General features: G+C 48.8%; 1 protein-coding gene across 2 annotated transcripts in view; it reads right to left on the minus strand.

The window, feature by feature from the left end:
- The window catches only part of DAAM1 (dishevelled associated activator of morphogenesis 1), a 94,811-nt gene that overhangs the window by 49,907 nt on the left and 24,632 nt on the right, over positions 1-20,272 (minus strand). For both annotated transcript variants that reach the window (XM_066551975.1, XM_066551974.1), the window contains exon 3: positions 3,871-4,094. In XM_066551975.1, the coding sequence (XP_066408072.1) occupies positions 3,871-4,053 (183 nt within the window). In that variant the 5' untranslated portion in view covers positions 4,054-4,094. The remainder of the gene's footprint in view (positions 1-3,870; positions 4,095-20,272) is intronic.

Raw genomic sequence — 20,272 nt, forward strand, 5'->3', positions numbered from 1 at the left:
GCCTGCACCCATCCTGAGTCTGGGGGGCTGGGGACACTGCACAGCCATTCACCTCCTGCTGTCACCTCCCCAAATCCCAAAAAATTTGTCAGCTGCTGGAGTCTGGGCTGAGGCACCCAGGGAAGGTTACCTGCTCTGGTTTCACAGGCTAAAAACAGGCTGCTGCACATCACAGGCAGGATGCAGGGCAGGATGGAGGTTGCTCTAATTTCTTCTGCATCACTAGCTCAGAAGTGAAAAGGCTGCAAAGCCCCATTGGGAGCAGTAAATGGAATTTCCTCAAAGCCTGGGCAAGGCAAGCGTTGAGGAATGTCTGGAGCAGCACCTCCTCTGAACCCATCCCTCCACCAGCAGGGATGCAGGCTGGGAGCAGCCTGTGGGATCAGGGAGAGGCAGAATCTTGTGCTTCAGGGGCAAGCAAAGCCACACCAGACTCAGCAGCTCCTCTGAGCACCTAAGCTCTGTCAGCAGCCAGCAGAGCATCACTCTCATTCTGCAGGGATGGAGATGCCACCGTGACCCACCCCACTGTGAGGAGAGACAGACAGGGGTCCTGGGTCATGCTGGGGCTCCTCCCATCCTCTCCAAACCAAGGCATCCCAGCCCCCTGCCCAGTGCACAGCACCACACACAGAGCATTACAAGCCTTGGAGTGACAAGGAGTGTTAAGCAGATATAAAGGACATCAGTCATTCACCCATCTGCTGGAAAGTCTAGTTGCTGGCAGAAAATAGAGAGGATTGTTATGGCAAGATCTACCATATGGCACCATTATGTGGAGCTTTGCAAGTGCTTTTTCTGAGTGTGCAAGCAAGATTTCAGCCTTTGAAGAAATGCTGTATTGTTAGCCTGGATACGCAGGAGCCTCTTGAAAGAAGCTGTGGCAGATGGCACAGCTTTGTTCTCTTGGTTCGCAGGCAGTTCATGCAACCCCACATTTCCTCCTCTCTGGGGCACAGTGATCAGTGATCCTCCTGATGTGTCCTATGGGAGGCTCCTGAAACTCCCTAAATCCAGTGGATGCTGCCTGGCAGGTGCCACACCTCTGCAGGAGCCTGGGGAAGCAACCAGTGCCTACCCAAGCTGCCAGGACACAGCGGTGCACAAAACCATAAAGCACTGTCCCAGCCAGAGGAGCTGCAAATCAGTAAATCTTGCTGAAACACTCTGCTTTTGTTTGTGCCTCTCTGCCAGCACCTGCTCCTCCCTGGGTGGCTGAGCCTGGCCGGAGCCCCGGCAGGACAGGGGACAAAGAAAATCCTTTCAGACAGGGCCGGTGCCCGCTTGAGCGACATCCCAACAATGCTCCGACAAAACCCATTCACACCAGGCTGGGGGAGAGGCAGGGAAAGGGAAAAGGTTCCTCTGGGAGGAAGCAGTGATCAGTCACTGACCACAACAACAACATCTGCATCTGCCCCGAGCCAGGGAAAAGCCCCTGCCTGCTGCATGTGGCTGGCTGGGACAGGGAGCATCATCCTTGCAGTCTGGGATGAAGATCAAGCATTTCTTGCTGCTGAAATTTGTGCCCAGGTGAAAAAAAATCCCATTTTCCTGTTGCTTCTAATGCAACTAAGTGAAAAACACTTGCACAGACACAGAATAAACCCCTAAATATTTATCTGTTCTAATTACCTATCCCAATTAAAATCCTAAGTGTCCATCTAACACAAAACAGGCCAAAAAAACAGACACTGGGAGAGCAGCCCAAGCATTTAGCTGACCTTGGAGTCACAGCTGCTCCACGTCCCTCTGCAGCTCAGGCCCTCATCCTCTGCTGCTGGCATGGGACAATCACCAATTTCTCACACTATGGATGTTTCCTGCCTCAGATCAACAATCCACACTTAAAAACACACAAAGCTCAGGGAATATTTTGAAGGATGGCTCCAAAAAGAAAGGGACTTCGCCCTTCAATGTAAGCAGCAGGCTGGGATCTGTGGAGCAGGGATCCCACTCTGTTGTTTCTGTTTGTGGGAGGACTGTCCATGCCTACTGCTGCAATGTCCCCAAAGACACCCCCCACCCCAGGCCTGAAACCCTCCATCCCTCCACTCTGATCCCTGATGCAAACAAGTGGAGTAGAAAAATCAGGATAAAGCTGCAAGGGAAGAGTTGGCAAAGGACCAACTCCAGCTGGCAAAGCCTCCAGATCCCCTCCAACCCCTTTAACTTCCCTCAACCCAATGGGCTGAGACAGCCAAGGACTTTGGAGGGAGCCTCAGTCCCACAGAGCAGCACAAGCCATCCCACCCAGGAGGGCCAAGCACCATGGCATGGGGCTCCTGCAGGCATGAAGATCAGCCCAGCACCTCTGAGTGCTTTCTCTGTCTCTCTTCCAAATGTTACACAGAGGGTTTGTACAGGAACAGTGGGATACTTTCCAAACCATTTAACTAATGCTGAAATTTAACACCCGACACCAACAGGTTACAGAGAGCAAGAAGGAGCTGTTGTAAGGACCAAGGGGAGGATTTGCAACTGCACTGCCCTGAATGGCAATCTGCCTCCTTGTGCCCACAGGGCAGAGCTTGGCTTCCCCCTCCCTCCCACCCAGGGCTGGCTTGGGTTGAGATCTGCCTGATGGGTTTTTTGGGGAGCCAGGGGGTTGCAGCTGCTTGTGCAGGAGGCACGGTGGGCACCCTCTGTCCCCCTCCCTGCATGGCTTCAGTCCCCAGGGAGCTCCTGCTGCCAGCGTGCCCTGGAGCAGCAGCTGCCTCTGGGCCTTTTTCTCACCCTTGACTGGGGAAAAATAACTAAAAATCTCCCTAGCATGGAGAAGGGCTGGGGAGCAGAAGGGCCACACCAGACTGTGCCTCAGGCTGGACTGGCTCCTGCCTTGCTGCACACACAGAGGTTCCCTGTGGCACTGCCACTGCACAAAGCATCTGGAGGAGTTTGCAAGAGATGTTTTGAAAATCCTGAGCTGAGATGAGGTGCACAGGCCAAGTGGGGCTCCAGCAAATGAGCATCCAGAGATGCCTCCTTCAGCCCAACAAGGCTTTGGGTGGGGCAGGGGAAAAGTGATCCATGGGAAAGAATTTCCCCAGGATAACCTGATTTGGCCAAGTTATCAGTGGAGAATTAATTGGGACAGAGACAGACACTTTTCCTGAACAAACCCAACCTGACCAGAAGAGTTCTGCTGCAGGGATACTTCATCCCCACTGTGCTGTGTTGGTGTCCTGGTCTGCCACACCCTTGGAGAAGGATGTCTTGGCAAAACCAGCTCTTGTAATACAACCTGGAGCTTTCCTCTACCAAGAGGCCTGGCTCAACAGGTCCATGGTGCCTGGCATCTAATGCAATGAGCTGTACCTTGAGGTGTGACCAGTGTCACAATTCCCAGCTCCCTCTATGTATCCAAGCACTGTAGGAAAAGCTCATTTCACTGCTGACTGAACTCAAAGTAAAACACCATCCAAAATACCACACCAAAATGGTTTTGCTTAGAGGAAATTAAAGCTTTTTTTGGCTGTCAATTTTTTTCTTAATCCATGTTTTTTCAAGTTTTGGAACCAAGGGATAAAGAAACAATAGCCTGACTTTCCAAATCTCAGTGAAGCCCACACCTGATAATTTCTGTGCAGCTGAGTGCCCAGCAAGTCACTTTGCATCTATGGGGAACATCCTGCTTTACCAGCTTGGAGCCAACCCCCTGCTATAAGAAATTAAGAGCTTCTAATGAGAGAGACCACCCCAAAGTGGCAGGACCTCAGGGAGGAGCAGAGCTCAGGGTTCAGCCTCCCTTCACACCAAAGTTTGCCTGAAAGCTCAAAACCAAGACTGGGGAGACTATGAAGAGGAGGTTGAGAGGAAAGAGGGAGAAACCCCAAACCTAACCCTGAAGTTAAGAAGCATCCCACTTACCACCAGCTCGGTGAACATGGCATCCAGCTCCTCCACGGGCGGCATGGGCAGCGAGGGCTCCATGGTCTGCAGGGCGAAGCTGCTGTCATTGCGCAGCCGGTACGTGATCTCGGGGTGCTCGCTGCTGCGGAAGCAGCAGAAGATGAAGGAGATCCCCCGGCCGCTCCTCTTCCTCGGGGCCATGGCCACAATCCTGTGCGTCCCTCCCTGCTGGGCACTAGATCCTGAAGGGAAGAGAAGAGAGGAGGCTGGAGCAGGAGCCCCGCAGCGCCGCGCTCCCGTCCCGCGGTGGGAGGAGGGACCGAGCCACCCACGCGCTCGGCACCGAGGGGAAGAGCACAGACGGTTTTCGTGCCAAATATTTCTGCTCAGATTTGACGCTTACAGTCCTGGCAACCTTGAGGACCACGCAAATTAAAAAAGATGCATTTGGTCTGCCTCGTGCCAGGGCTGGCAGCCGCAGGGGTCACGCCGCTGTCCCCGTGGGATGAGGAGTCCTGGGCCCCACCGGTGCTGCCCATCCCAGCAAAGCTGTGCCAACCTCCCCATGCCATGGCAGCCCCCCTCATACCCACACCTCACATCCCTTCATGCCAGGGGTATGGAAAATTCAGGGAACTGCTGTACAAACAGCTGGATGTGCGTGGGGCCACCAGGTCCCCACCATGAGTGATTCAATCCTTGAAGACCTCATGTGGCTCAGCATGCCCCGAGCTACAGACAGCAGCAGAGCTGAAAAAATATTCTGCACGCTTCCCCCAACTCTTAAACGTGTTCCTAAACATCCACCAGCAGCCCCCTGTACGGCAGCTCTTTTTCATGGAAAGTTTTGCTTGGCTTTAATTAGATAAACCTTACTTGCAGCTCCAGTAAATATTTACAAGAGGCAATTTCAGCTGATAAAAATCACACGGGGCCGGTAGCTCAGATTTTCCTAAGCTGTGCTGACGTCGGGCATCGCTCGCCCTGGCAGCCACTTGGGTTTTGCTGATTTCTGAAACTCTGGTTGGGAGCAAAGCTCAGGGCAGGAACTATGTGCCCTGCCTGCCTAATGACAGCAAGGATCAGGTAAAAACTGCCCCAAAATTGGGACTCTTAAGTCAGCAACACAAGAGGAAAGTCACCTATGAGGAATGAGGAGTGTGGAGAAACACTCTAATGAGAAAAATCAACCAGCAAAGTAGGGAATTTTTGAAAGCCTAAACATTTGTCTTACAAAGTTACACACCCACATATTTTATCTCTGTGAAACAAGACACTGAGATGTTAAGAGACTGGACAAACAGCCAAGGTTGAAATATGGATGACTCAGATTTATTAACAAAGCTATGAAGAGACTCGGGGGAAAAAAGGTCAGCATTTGGAAAGGAGTGTCTGATCTCCCTGGAGCCTGCCATTCCCTCCAACTATGGATTTATACAGCAGAATAAACAGCTGCTGTGCCCTGTGGAGAGCCAGGGCTGGGGTCAGACCCGAGGTCAGACCCTGCACCACCACAGCATGGCAAACACTGCCCTCTGAAAGCAGGGAGCTTGCAGAAAATTCAAGCTCTACCCACAGCTCTTTAACAGAGGATTTGACCCTTGAGATGATCTCGATGGCACATTTCTAGCACGTGGTGTAATCATCTGCTGAACCACAAACATGGGAAACAGCTATTGGATCTTCACACAGGATAATCCCAGCCTGTGCAACTGTTCTGTGCCCAGCCTGGAGAGTCCCCCCCCCTTCCTGAAGGGCCCCAAATCTCATTTCACATTTTTACATCTTGGATGTAGAAATATGCAGCCGCTGGAGGAATTTCAGCTGCCATGAGAGCTCTCTCATCACGGCTCCCCGGCAGCCAGCACCGCAGCAAATCCATTAGCTGCCTGCTGGCATCCCCTCAGTGTCAGCAGGGTTTGGGACCTGCTGCAGAGCTTCTCTCCTAAAGAAGAGAGGGAAACAAAAAGCCAAAGGCACACGGATTTCTGTTCACTCCAATATGGGAGAAAACACTGCAGGTTTGGGTTTTAATGGGTCACAAGGAGCAGGGTGCAAAGGGAGATGCTGCTGGTGGCTGCCCAGCACAGGAGCTCTGTTCCAACCTACACTGGGTCCTCAGATGTGCAAAGTTTGGTCACTTGGTCATTCCAAGTCCATGGGTACAGCCACACCAGTCCCAGAGCAGCATCTGATCCTGACCCTGCTCCAGGAGCTGGTGTGGAGCAAACAGACCCAACTCTTCCACAGGGCATTTTCCACCCCCTTTTCAACACCATGTCAGCCTCGTCCCTGAAACCTGCTGCTACATACAAGCTCTGACTTGGGCTTACAAAAACGTGTGGAAAGCTTTTATCAGAACAACACCTGCTCTTCAGAGATGCACACTCCTGACAATGTTTTATGAGGAGTCTGAATGACAGACCAAAAGGCAAGGTTTTATTTTGGGGTTTAAAGCAGACAGCCATACAGCAACCAAGACAAGGTACTTTTGAGCTGCTTCCAGCTCTGGAGCTACTGAGGTTCCTCATTTTCATCTATAAACAATTTAAAAAACCAAACCACCCTATAATGTAGACTGAGTGGGCTGTAGGTTATTAGCAACCAAGGCTAAAAAAAGGTTAGGGAGAGAATATGTTAGCTACCAGGCAAATAGCATTAAACCTTCAGAAGGCTGATGAATATTCATTGACAAGATGGATCAAAATCAAAACACAGCTCCCTGGCAGGTCCTTGGGAGCTGCAGACAGAGCAGCTTGCATCGTCAGAACAAAGTCCAGCTACACAGCCTCCTCCTCCCCTGCAAATCCTGCAGAAATTGGTTATTCAAGAAGAAAAAGCAGCAGCCCCTGGCAATCTGGAGGCTTGTGTTAAGGAGAACAGAAGGGACAAGTTCTATGCTGCATCATATGTTAAGTGTCCTGCTCCCACCTCCTGCTTGTACCTTTGACTGCTAATTAGATCAATACATTTAAGTCAGATTGTGATCTGATGGTGCCTTCTGGCCTCTTCTATTGAGCAGGCCAGAATAAATTAAGCTTAATTGCCCCTGTATGAACAGAGCCAGGGATGATAGGTTGGGAAGGGTCACTGAGGGAACTTGTAGCCAAGCCCAAATCTCAAGGCAGGACTGATGGGGCTGAATCATTCCCAAACAACTTTGTTTGCACAGAAACAAGGGTGAAAATGTGTTTGTGATAGCTTCAAACTGGAAACCCAGACTGAAGAGAAGGAGAAGGAGCTTAGCTCATGTGTGTGACCAGGACGGATGGAGGCCACCTGGATCAGTGACCCCCAGAGATAGAAGCATAGTTCTCCCCAGCCCTAAAAAGAAAAGCATCAAGCCTGCATCGCCCTGAGCAGTGTTTAAATGAAATCAGTCATTAGGAGAAAATTGGAGCCTGGTGTCGCTTCCGCCTTTGCTTTAAGGAAAGGAGAGCGGCAATTACCACTTGCATATTCAACAGCCTCCTCAGCAAGCTAAATTAAACTGGAGCAACGAGCTGCCAAAGCCTGTCTGTGACCGATGCCCCAACCAGCTGGTTGGGAGCCAGCACCGGTATTGCAGCACTGCGGTCTGCAGCCTAAAAATACCCAACAAGGGCACAGACACATGCAGAGGAGCAGAGGAGCGCACGCTCCCCTTCACACCCGCCTCCTCCAAACCCACCCCGGAGCCAGCAGCTAAATCCTCAAACATGAATATTAGCTTGTTGTTTTCCTGGCTCCCCTCCCAAAGTGAGGGTGCAAGATCCTGAGCGAGCTCTGTCTCTGAATGCGGAGCTTTATTGCAGGTGGTTTTGGTGTAACAGCGCTCACTGACTGCCTCTGCCTTGGTGTCCTCACCAAGCTGGGAATTGGTGTCTCCACCAATTTCAGCATCTTGGGCCATGCCAAGCTCTGCCTGCCTTTACTCTGCAAGAGCCTCAGCACAGCCTGGGATGCTCCCAAACAATGGAAATATTCCAACTCTCACCCATCACTGCGAAGCAACGCCCTTGGCTGGTGATGGTTGGGAGGCACTCGGCTTCAGCAAGGACTTTAGGAAGACACCATCACTGTCACCAAGTGTTACAGCCAGGTGAGCTGGACCCCTTTTCTCAGCTCTTAGAAAGCAGGAATTTGGCATTCCACACAGTGCACCCTATAGCTGTCCCACCCCACCACTGAGCAATGCTCATCCTCCCTCGGGGTTTCTCCCCATGAATTCAACACCCAGAGCAGGGCACAGTGCAAGCCACCTCGCACCACTTCTCTAAATAAACAATTTCAGATGATTTTTCCTCCCGTGTAAGTCACATCCAGACCTCCACAGCAATAAAAAAGTGGATGCTCCCACAGCATTTTTCAGATCAGCTGTACATTTGAAGCATTCCCTGAGAAGCACCAAAGCCTTTCTCAGGCACATTTTGATTTTTCATCTTACAGACCCAAGACAGTCAGCACCTTCCTTGGCTCCACTCAGTAACCCAAACTCTTCTTAGGTTTGGTTCTGATTGTGAGCCCACCAAAGTGTGTTCATAGTGCTCTGCCCATCCAAAAGGCAGCTGCACATCCCTCTCAAGAGAGAAAAGTGTTCCTCCATTTCACATTTGCACTAAATGTGCAAATGAAAATGTGCAATGGCGCATGAAAAGACTTTTCACTGAAGGGGGGGTGTCTAAGTATTATTCAATTTAAAAAATATAAGGTTTGACATTGAGCTCTTGCATGAATGAAAAGCTCAGAAATAGGATTGCCTTCCCCTGAGCAGGAATCAGCTCCCCTCCAACACAGAAGCTTAAAGGATCTGAGCCCATTTCCAGCACCTCCACTGTGCTGAGCATGGTGCTGGTATCCCCAGCACAGCTGCTCCTGTTTAAAGCAACCAGAATGATTTTTTGGCCACAAACTCTCATGCTGATTACTAAAACCCCTTTTCTCCACTGTAAAGCTGTTTTCAGGCATAGGCTGTACAGGGGAGCAATGTTTGTGTTTGGTGGAAATAAGTGCACGTCATCAGGAAGGAGCAAAAAGCCCAACACATTCAACTAAAAGGCTTTAAACTATCGATTGCCTTTTTTCCACCCATCTACTCTCAGAACAGTAGCCCAAAAGGGATGGGAACAGGACCCTTTCCATGATGCAGCTGCCAGGAGGAGCCTGACTCATCACCAGCGCATCACAAGAGCTCTGATTCTCAGCACAAGCAAATCTCAAAGACTCGGGTTTCATGGATTTATAAATACACCTGCCAAATCCTGAATTACCCCGATCCTCTTTCCTCATCCCAGAAATCCTATTATACTCTATGATCCCAACAAAAAGAGTGCTTTGTGTCTCCATAGCTTGCCTGGGCTACCTGGGTCCTGAAGGCCACCAGGACCCTGCCCCTGATGCCATGAGGAGATGGCTGCTCTGCTCACTCCAGCAAAGCCCCATCTGCCAGCATCATCAAAAACCCAGTGCTTGCCTAAAATGTGTCACCTCCTCTTTCTATTTTTACCATTTGTTGTGGCATTTGTCACATCCTGAAGCACACATCTGGGCCTGCTGTCTCACAAGAGAACATTTCACTCAGCTCAAGGGCAGACGAGCTTTGGGGGCCTGATGGCCACATCCAGCAAGAAAAATTAGACCAATTTTATTACAGAGCCGGTGAGGGAAAGACAAAGCTTAATGAATTTGTAACACTCCAGAAAAGCTGGATTTTTCCACTTTTTCCACTTTAAACTTACACCTATCAGAGGTGCTGGGAGAGACTTTTTTTGTTTGTGTCTGCATGGGGCTCCCACCTGGAGGAGTTGATGCTATTCAGGGAAAAGAGCAACAACCTCCAGGGTGCTGTGAGAGTGCCATGGCCTGGCTTGCCTGTCACCCCTCCAGCACATGAGTGAGGTCCCTGCCAAGGGAAGCACACACACTGCTGGCTCTGTAATCCACTTTTCAGGGGGAAGAGCGTGGAGCACAGCAGGGTGAGACAGGATCTGTCTTAACACTCTCCAGCTGAAATCAATCCTTGCTCGCTTTGCCAAGCCAGGCAAAATCTGGAGCAGGGGATGGCTGATGGTGAGCTGCAGGATGTCCATGGCAGTTGTGATAGATGAGTTATGCCATGATTGACTCTCACAATTAATGGACAAATATCATGTACATAGGTTAAGAAAAATTTTATAGATTTATAGTTATGTTGTATCACCTCACGTGGTTATCAAGGGACAGCTGGGAGGGCTGGCTTGTCACTATGGAACATCTGATCTCCACCACTGGGTAGATGGACAGAACTTTGGGAAGGGTTAAAGGGTTAAAAGGGAAAAAACCTCCATTGTGAGGGAGCTGAGCACATTTGCTCCCTGCGCCGTAACCTTTTTTCTTTAGTCAGTCTTCTGTTGTATTTCTGATAAGGTTTAATAAACCTTCCTAAACTATGAAAAGTGAGTGGCTATTTCTCACACAGGTCATGGAGACAAGCTTGGATCCAAGGAGTAGCTGAGGGCTTGCAGCATCCATCAGGAGCTGGTCCAGGGAGCCCCACACAGCTCTTGTGGTGCACGGCTCAGTGCACACATTAATCCAACCAGGAAAGATGCTGCTGCAGCAAAACTTTGTTTGGTTGTGATAGATGAGTAATGCCATGGATTGTTGTGATAGATGAGTAATGCCATGATTGACTCTCACAATTAATGGACAAATATCACGGATATAGGTTGAGCAAAGTTTTATAGATTTATAGTTATGTTGTACCGCCTCGCGTGGTTATCAAGGGACAGCTGGGGTTGGGACATCTGGGAGGGCTGGCTTGTCACTGTGGTGACATCTGACCTCCAACCAGGATCTCCACCACTGGACAGTGAAGAAGGGGTTGATGGACAGAACTTTGACAAGGGTTAAAAGGGAAAAAACCATTGTGAGGGGGCTGAGCACATGGTGGGAAAAATGTTTTGCTCCCGGCGCCGCAACATTTTTTCTTTATTCAGTCTTCTGTTGTATTTTTGATAAGGTTTAATAAACCTTCCTCAACTACGAAAAGTGAGTGGCTATTTCTCACACAGGTCATGGAGACAAGCTTGGATCCAAGGAGAAGCTGAGGGCTTGCAGCATCCATCAGGAGCTGGTCCAGGGAGCCCCACACAGCCCTTGTGGTGCACGGCTCAGTGCACACATTAATCCAACCAGGAAAAGATGCTGCTGCAGCAAAAACTTTGTTTGGTTTTTGAGGATTAAAAACCAAACCTTGCTGGAAGTTTCCCAGCTATCTAGATGGTGAGCAGCACAGTAACACAGGAGGTCAGGAGTTCTCCACTAAAAGGGTAAATTTCATCAGTGACAAGCTGAGATCCTCCAAACCACTACAGACCACTTCTTACAGGAGCTCCAGCAGATCAGCTCGGGCAAATACCATTTATTTCAGGAACAAGGACAACAACTTGGAGCCACAGACAAGACCCAGTTTGCAAACCTATATACATATATATATATTTCTTGATATTCACTAGGGTGAATGAATGACCCAATTTTACAGACACATATATTCCATTTTCCCAGAAACCAGGCAGATTCGTGGTCCTCTTTTCACAGAATCAAACCAAAAAAGTGGGGTGGGCTGGCACCGGTGGGAGGAAGAAACACTTTTCAAGTCACACATGCTCCCTTATAGGTTCTCCATGATTTGCACCCTGAAACCCAGGCACAACACTTATCCAAGCCCAAAAGATTTTCCAGGAAGGCAGAGCTGGCTCTCCAAGAAGGATGCTGGGGCATTCCCCTGACCTCCCTGTGTCCCAGCCAAGTTCTAAAAGGCAACACAGAAAAAACCAAAAAAAAAAAAAAAACAACCCAAAAACCAAGAACAACAACCAAAAAAACCAGCAGAAAGGAAAGGCAGCGTGAGGGACTGCAGGTCCCGGTGCTCCCCTCACCCCACTCTTGTTTTGGGGCAGCAGCTGTCAGTGTTGCATTGTGGTGGGGCTCAGAGGGGCAGACACAGCCCTTTCAGAGCTGGGGTTACCTGCAGGGAGGGATTAGCACCCACCCCAGGCTCTCCTGAAAGCCTGAAGCCTTGCAGGGAAGAGCCTCCCAGAATTTCTCCTGTGCCATTTGAACCTCTGGGAGTGCCTGGGCTGGGTGATGCCCAGCCTTGTCCAGGCAGCCCTCAGGGACAAAACCAGGTAAAAGAGAGGGATGCAAGATCCCCTGGGCAGCTCAGGGGGCTCCTACAGCCTCACTGAGCATCCCAGGGGAGCATCCCCTTCCATCCTGGCTCCATCCCCATCACCCAGCACAAGCACCAGCACCAATCCAGCCCCAGTCCCTTTCCACAGCTGGTTTTGGCCCCAGCTGGGAGAAAACTGCTCAACAAAAATGCTCATTCAAAGCACAGCACACCTCCAGAAGGTGCTAAAACCAGCTGTAAAGCCCAGCTTTGCACTGATTTCCACCAGATATCACAAGTTCTGACTACTCCCTTTGACGATGCAAATGCTGTTAATACAAACTCAGCAGCCTGGCAAGAGGGAGAGGAGCCACATTTCCCACTGGAGGAGGATATTTGTTTGCCCAATTAGCCTTTTCCTGGAGAACAACAGTTCAATAACAGCCTTCCTTTATTTTAATTCTTCTCCTTTTTTTTCATCCCTGCTCCTCCAATGAATATTTGGGCTGTGACTGTCATTTATTGTATGCAAACCTGCACTGCTGAGCTTTCCATTCCACTGCTCCCCATTTCAGCAGTAATCCCTGGGGTGGGACTGGCTGAAGGCAGGCAGGTTTTTTCCTCTTTTAAAGCCTCTTAATTTGGCTGCACAAAGTGGAATTTCCAAGTTTCTCAGCAGCAGATGCTTCCAGTCCATCACCACAGCAACATCTGCTATGGGGCCACCACCAGGACAAGGCAACAAGGAGCTGCTGGCTGAGTCCCAGAGGGCTTTTTTTGGGTGGTGTTTGGAGTTTTTTAGCATTATCTGTGCTTAAGGTGAGGCTACTGGAACCACAGGTGTTGAGGCATTTTGTGGTGTGGAGCAAGCTGGTTTCCTTCTCTCTCAAAATGGAAACTGGATGAAGGCTGCTGGAAATAGGAGTCCTTCCCAGCAGGGATTCCGATGGCTAAATATCATTAAACTTCAAGATAACATTAAACCCAGAGTACTGAAGGTGCCCAGAGCAAACACAACACACTTGTCAGATCCCTCAGCTGGCCTACCCATCTGCAATGCTGATTTTCTTTTAAAGGTTTGTAAATTCTGATGTTAATCCAGAGTGATTTTCCCCCCTTAAGTACAAACCTGGGGTTGAGAATTCCTTGATAAATACGTCTAATGGCAGAAAAGGGCCCCTGGCCACTTTTCCTTCCAGTATGACACTAATACCTCCCTGTGCTCCAGGAGATGAACACCAAAAAACAAAGCATGTGAGCTCAGACCAGGCACAACGTGATCCCAACAGCTCCCACCCAGCCTGGGAAAAAACAGCAACTTTTATCACATTTCACTGAAATACTGTTGGCATTTAAATGAAAAAAAAAATCAGGCAAGCACAGCAAGTGAAATTAATTGGAAGGCTTGGTCAGACTTATTTTATGTGGCTACAACACAACAAAATGTAGCTTATGGCAAAAGCCCTGCTTTGACCAGGATGGATCTGCACCATCCTGAGCCACAGGGCAGCAGGACTCGATTTTCCACCAGGACAGCTGCTCAAATCCACCACCTGCAATTCAGAGAACCTCTCTTAATGGGGACACGTGGTTTTAATTGCCTAATTATGCAGCTTCTGACAGAGGGGAGGGATCCTTCCACACATGGCTGCTGGGGATGGACCAAAGGAAAGCTCCTCTTCTCCTGCTGGAGCATCCAGAGGGGAATGTCAGCCCAGTGGAGGTCCCAAGGGGATGCATTTAAAAATCAATAGAGGCTATTTTAATGCTTAATCCAGGGAAGTATCAGCATCAGCAGTGTCAATACAAACTGAATTTAAACACACTGAGTACATGCACAGGATTGTTAGTTTTTCCTCTGTGCATTGATTGAACCAAATCTGGTTTTCCCCAGAGAGTCTGGAGTCCAAACAAGGCATCTACAGCATCTCCAGTGCTTCAGGCAGCCTGCCTGCCTTCATCTCTATATACTGCTCAAAAAGTGAGCCTCTCCACCCCTCCTGAGCAAACATTTCAGTGAAGAAACCCCTTGGAGGAGCAACATCACAGCTACAGTGGTCACATCCCTGCCAGGGCTAAATATGGGAGTAGATTTCTCTTCTTTGCAGGTTTTCACACTGCACCTGGCACAAATTGCTACACAAGCTTCCCACCTCTGTAATTAATAAATATCCCTAGTAGATAATAAATAAATACCCCTGTAGGTATTTATACAATCATCTCCCTTTCCATTAAAAAAATATTAAAAAAGCCTTAGCAATTGCAAATAACCACTTTGAAAAAGTGACCCAAGGGGCTCCTGAGAGGCTCAGACACCTTGAGAGACCATAACTATGTTTGATTTTTTTTTTAAATTTAATTGCATCTGCAGCAGGAGGGAAGGCTGGGTGTTGATATATCTGGAACTCACCATATTTCAGATGTGTCCATGATCACAGATGCAGCTTTCCCAAGGCCACTGCAGGCTTGGTGGGGGCTCAGAGGGACACAGTGCAGAGTTATGTTCTCTCAGGGTATCTGAGCCTCTCAGGAGCCCCTTGGGTCATTTTTTCAAAGTGGTTATTTGATATTTCTAGGCTTTTTTTTTAATGGAAAGGGAGATGATTGTATAAAGCAGCACCAAACTCTGACACCCACCCACTGCTCTCTGCAGAGATGCTCCCACACCTCCATTTCACCCCTCTCACCTTCCCCAAACCAGCCCTGCCCCATCCCAAGCTGGCTGTGGCTGGAATGCTTGGATTTCTTTGGGTTTGTGCTGGAAACTGTGTTGCTAACTCAGAGATGTTTGAGTTTCTGCTCTGCAGGGCTGGCACAGAGTCAAGGTCTGCTCTGCTCCTCACCCCACATCACCAGAGGAGGCTGAGGGTGCACCAGGAGCTGGGAGGGGACACAGCCAGGACAGATGACCCCAAGTGACCAAAGGGTATTTATTCCAGAGCAGCTGGAGTCACGCTCAGCATTTAAATCTTGGAGTGATGGCATTTTTACTTCTGCCCATCAACACCAGTCTGGGTTCACCCACAATCCAAACCCATGGAGAGCTTCTCACTTCCAAGAGGTGAGTCCTGGGCATGGTGGGTCCTGCAGAGCTCTCCACACCCGGGTAAGGCTTCAGGGGATCAGTGACTGGTGGCATTCCCTCAAAGCTCCCTTCCTGCCATGGTTCCAGGGCAATGCGTTTGACTGACACCAGGTCTGCCCAGCTGAGCAGTGAGGGAATTCACCCCCAACACCCTCAAACACTCTCCCATTCCTTCAGCAGCTCTGCAAACACCTCTATCAGCAAAAATGGCAATGGAATTGGCTGACAGAGGCCACTCAGGGGGGCAGCTCTGCCTTCACCAGAATGTCAGGTCTTCCAACACAGCCCAGACAACACCAGGGATAACAAAGGGGGACCCAAAAAATCCAACCAGCACTGAAACTCATGACTCCATCTCAAACCCTCTCCTAGAGCAGACAGCCTGCAGGTTTGCTGCCCAGACACTGCCCTAAACATTGAAAAACAATTTTCCCCCCTTGTCTGACCTCTGCATCCCATTGTCCCAAACTAACACTGGATGGCCTAAACACAGGGTAATGACATAATGCAAAGAGAGACCGACCCTCAGATCATCCATAATCTTCTGACTGGCCACAGGGAAAGGAAATTAAATGACTTTTGGATAACAAATCTTTGCAGCCTTTTCCAGCACAAGACCTGTAACAGTGAAGTGGAAGCTTGAAAAAGCTGCAAATTGGATTTAGGTACCTGAAAATTCCAGATTCACTCCACTACTGCCAGAGTTGTCACAGGAAGAGAGAAAGCACCCTGAAATAATTGCCTCTCCAGGCAAAAACTTTCCAAATGCCCTTAAAATGCAGATTTGTAGAGCTGGCAAGAGCTACCCATCCCCATGGACTGCAACATGAGCTGTGAGAGCAGGCAGAGAGGAGAAAAAGCATCTTCCAGGCAATCACAGGCATTTTTTTCCCAGCTTAGTGAGAAGAACAACCCATGCATCAACAGGAGCACTTGACACATGCCAGCCTTTCTAAATTCACTTTCAGGAGATTTACCACCACGTCCTATGGAAAAGGAGAAAAGGAATGTGTGCTTGGCAAATCCAGCCTCAGACTGCTCCCTGCCTAATCTAGCTTTAGATTCAAATGCTTATTACCATGGCTTCTAATCGGGTCATGTGTAATAGACAGGTTTCCTTTGGGCTCCCAGGACTTCAGCTGTGTTCTTACTAAGGCACTGAATGGAGAAAGAAAAGAGGAAACAAAGAGGGGAAGAAAAAAACCCCCAACACTGCAAAGAATTCTGGTGTTGGTGGAAACCAGGCCTGGAAAGAAGCATTGTCACCTACCAGTAAAAGCCAGGCTGATATGCAAACATTTGGCAGCTCACCAAGAACACACTGGATGTCAAATCCTGTTTGCACCCCATCACAGCCCTGCAGGGAAGTGCTGGTGGCTGATCTTTCCTTCCAGGGTCTCTCCCTTCCCCCTGAGACAAGGTGATGAAATGATCCCACACCCACAGAGGACCCACATACCAGCAGCACCACGTCACAGACATCTTTGATGAAAAATCCTTTTCTTAGGATTTTTCCTCCTGAGAAGCTGAGAGGCCTCAGGGACAAAATGTAACCAATGGTTATCTGCTGCTGTGGAATGCAACAGGTGCATCTGGGATTGGCCCATGCTGGATGTTTGTAATTAATGGCCAATCACACTCAGCTGGCTCAGAGAGAGAGCCCAAGCCACAAGCTTTTGTTATCATTCTTTCTTATTCTATTCTTAGCCAGCCTTCTGATGAAATCTTTTCTTCTATTTTTTAGTGTAGTTTTAATGTAATATACATAATAAAATAATACATCAAGCCTTCTGAAACATGGAGTCAGATCCTCATCTCTTCCCTCATCCTGAGACCCCTGTGACCACGGTCACAGCACCAAGCCCAGCTGGTCACACCACAACCCCCAGACCTCCTCACAGATGCTCTGAGCACCTCCAGAGCCTGGGTACCGTGTGCCAACCAGGAGCTGCTGCTGGTTTAGGGAGGAAGGGGGTACATCACTGCACCAGGGTCTGCAGCAGGACACAGGGACCATGGGAATGTCATCCCAGAGAAAACCACTCCCCTGTTTGCTGGCACACAGCTCTGGCCACCGTAATTTCTGGCCTAATCAGCACCAGGCAAAATGCTTCATTTAACTTCTGAGTTTGTGAAATTTGTTCTGCTCAAACCAGGCCTGGTACCTCCAGGACACGACCCACAACCTCTCACCTGCGCCATGCAGCTGCAGCTCAGCTCTGGGCACCAGAAACAACCCAGAGGCAGGGACACAGGACCCCCCAGTCAGGCCTCTCCTGTCCATCTGCTGCTCACCTGCCAGACTGTGCTTTCCTGAGATACAGCACGCTGAGGTTTCCAACAGCATGGGCCAGCTCCCACCTTCAGGATGCTGAATCCCAGCAGGATGATCTCCCCTGCCAAACTGCACCTGGACTGGCAACCAGCTCCAGCAAAAAGTCAAGACATCCATGTCACAGACATCTTTTATGAAAAATCTTTTTTTTTTAGGATTTTTCCTCCTGAGAAGCTGAGAAGCCCCAGGAACAAAATGTAAACAATGGTTATCTGCTGCTGTGGAATGCAACAGGTGGATCTTTGATTAGCCTATGTTAGTTGTTTTTAATTAATGGCCAACCACAGTGAGCTAGCTCGGACAGAGAGTCTGAGCCACAAGCTTTTGTTATCATTCTTTGCTATTCTATTCTTAGCCAGCCTTCTAATGAAATCCTTTCTTCTGTTCTTTTAGTATAGTTTTAATATAATATATATCATAAAATAATAAATCAAGCCTTCTGAAACATGGAGTCAGATCCTCACCTCTTCCCTCATCCTAAGACCCCTGTGAGCACTGTCACACATCCAAATGCTGCTACCAGTTTCTGAAGACCCTACAAGACAGTGCTGACCCTGTTATGCTACTAAAACTACATTTGGTGGGGTGAGCAGCACTAGAAATACCAACATGAATGGAAATATTTCCTTCTGTGACTCTCAGCAACACAAGCCACTTTTAGAGTGAGGCTGTAGGATGAACTCACATTTATCAGACATCAGAGAATTCACTGAGGTGAACATCCCCCCTGGTAACACCTACATGTCTGCACAGGGACCTGCAGTGTGGGCTCTCTGCTGTCTCATAACATGGCAAATCCAGCTAAAGCACTCTTTATGGCTTGGATGTTCATAACATTTATGTGTGTTCCCTGGTGTCTAGTACAGGCTGAGGTTTCACTGCATCCCTTAATAAAAAGCCTCCCTAACACCCTTCTAACTTGATGGCTGTTTCGACCAAAATTGTAGCAGCCCCACAAATTTGAGATGAAGAACCAAACTGAAAGAAAGGACAAAACCAGGCAATGGACTTAATGAATTGTCAGTGATGGAAGGAGGAGCAGATGGACAGACTGACTTTAAAGCTTCCCTTCATTAGGAAATTACAATAAAATCACGGGTTAACTTTCAACAATGCATGTTATTACTGAGCAGAGTGAGGCAGCTGATATTCTGCCACTCAGGCACATGTTTCTCTGTGCTTCATCATTTACTGAATTAATAATCAAATGCTTTGAAAAGAGAAGGAAAAAAAAACCCACAGAAACCAGAGGGTGCAGCTCTCAGTGTTCTCACCAGCCTGCTCAAAGACCAAGCCAGATTTACCAGTGCCTGCATTGCTGCCTGCCTGTGCTGGTGTCTGGCTCTCCTTCCAGCACCTCCCCAGCTCACAGCTGCACCTGAAACTGGTCTGGGGGACTTTTTTCCTTGCTCCTGTAGCCAAAACAACCAGCAGGGATGGTTAAACCAGGTGGACAGAGCCCTGTTTCCATGCAGCCTGGCCTGGGGCACAGGAGGAGGAAACTTTGTGAGACTCCTTGCCTGAGGACACAGATGGAGGATCTTATGGAGGAGCCCTTCCCAGCACCAAAGGAGCCATGCAAACGGTATTTACCTGGTCACAGGTACTAAATAGCCCAGCAAAGTCATGCTCGCTTGTGAAGCATGAAAAACTCACATTCCTGTATTTACAGCCACTGCCCCTTCTACAGCAGTGTCCAGGACAGGGTCATTCCCAGTGATGACTGTGAGGACATCCCAGTGAAGAGATCCATGGCACAGAGACTCGTGGATAGCTCACCCACAAGTGAAAAAATATTTCCAAGCCTCAGAAGCCACATGGCTGGAGCTATGGATAACACTCAGGCAGAGAGCATGGCTTGCTTGTGATAAGCCAGGATGACAACCCAGTGGAAATGTAAAAATAATTTAATGAATAAGTATATTTAGATTTATAATCCCACAGCAGCTTTATTTATAGAGATGCCAATCACTTTTACACAGATATAAAACTGGCTGTCAGAATGCCTCAGACTATATCCAGAAACCCATCTGTAACAAATCTAAGCTGTGATATCCCTGCATACACTTGGCCAAACAATAACGCTGATGCCAGTCATCCTCACTTTGAATGTGCAGATGGGCCAAGGGGGGCTTGCCAAGCCTTCCCCACAGCCAAAAATGGGTGAATTCTCCTATCACCTACTGGAAACTGGTTGGGGAAAAGACCAGGTGAAGGAAAACCAGTCACCATCTGGGCTGTGTGGATTGCAACACCAACACACTGCTGGCTGGAGAACAAGCCTGCATCCAGCTGGCTGCAGGTGAACCTCTTTCAGAACCTTCCATCACTGAAGTGGGGAGCTAAAAGCAAGCTGAAAAACCCCATGGAGCTCTGCAGCACCTTCAAAAGTGGGGGCATTAAAGTAGGGCTCTTGGGTATGTTTGGTTTTTGGTTTTTTTTTTGATTCATCGTTCAAGACACAAGATGCAGGAGAAATTAACTGAAAGTCGTCACTTGGCTCAGTCTCAAAGCAGATGAAGATTTCTGGTGATCCTTGCCCAGGATCTTACAACTTTATCTAAGCCTGCAGATGTCAAGGGGAGAGGCTGCTGTGGATTTCCACAGGGCTGGTGACCACCTGGAAAACTGAAAAGTCACAACTAATTCACAAGAAACAAAGAAAAACCTGCTTTTCGTCCCAGTGGGACTTCTTGTCTCAGAAATGGGGCAAAACAGAGATGGCTCCATGTCAAATACAGACTGTGGGTAGCTGCAATTCATCCATATGGGTTTCAGTATATTGGCAAATGCCAAGGTGGAAAAGGTTACTCTGGAATATTACTTTGAATAGCTCTGGGAACAAACCCAGCATTAATTTTCAACACTT

Source organism: Molothrus aeneus, chromosome 6 (assembly GCF_037042795.1).
Source record: "Molothrus aeneus isolate 106 chromosome 6, BPBGC_Maene_1.0, whole genome shotgun sequence".
Classification (NCBI taxonomy): Eukaryota; Metazoa; Chordata; class Aves; order Passeriformes; family Icteridae; genus Molothrus; species Molothrus aeneus.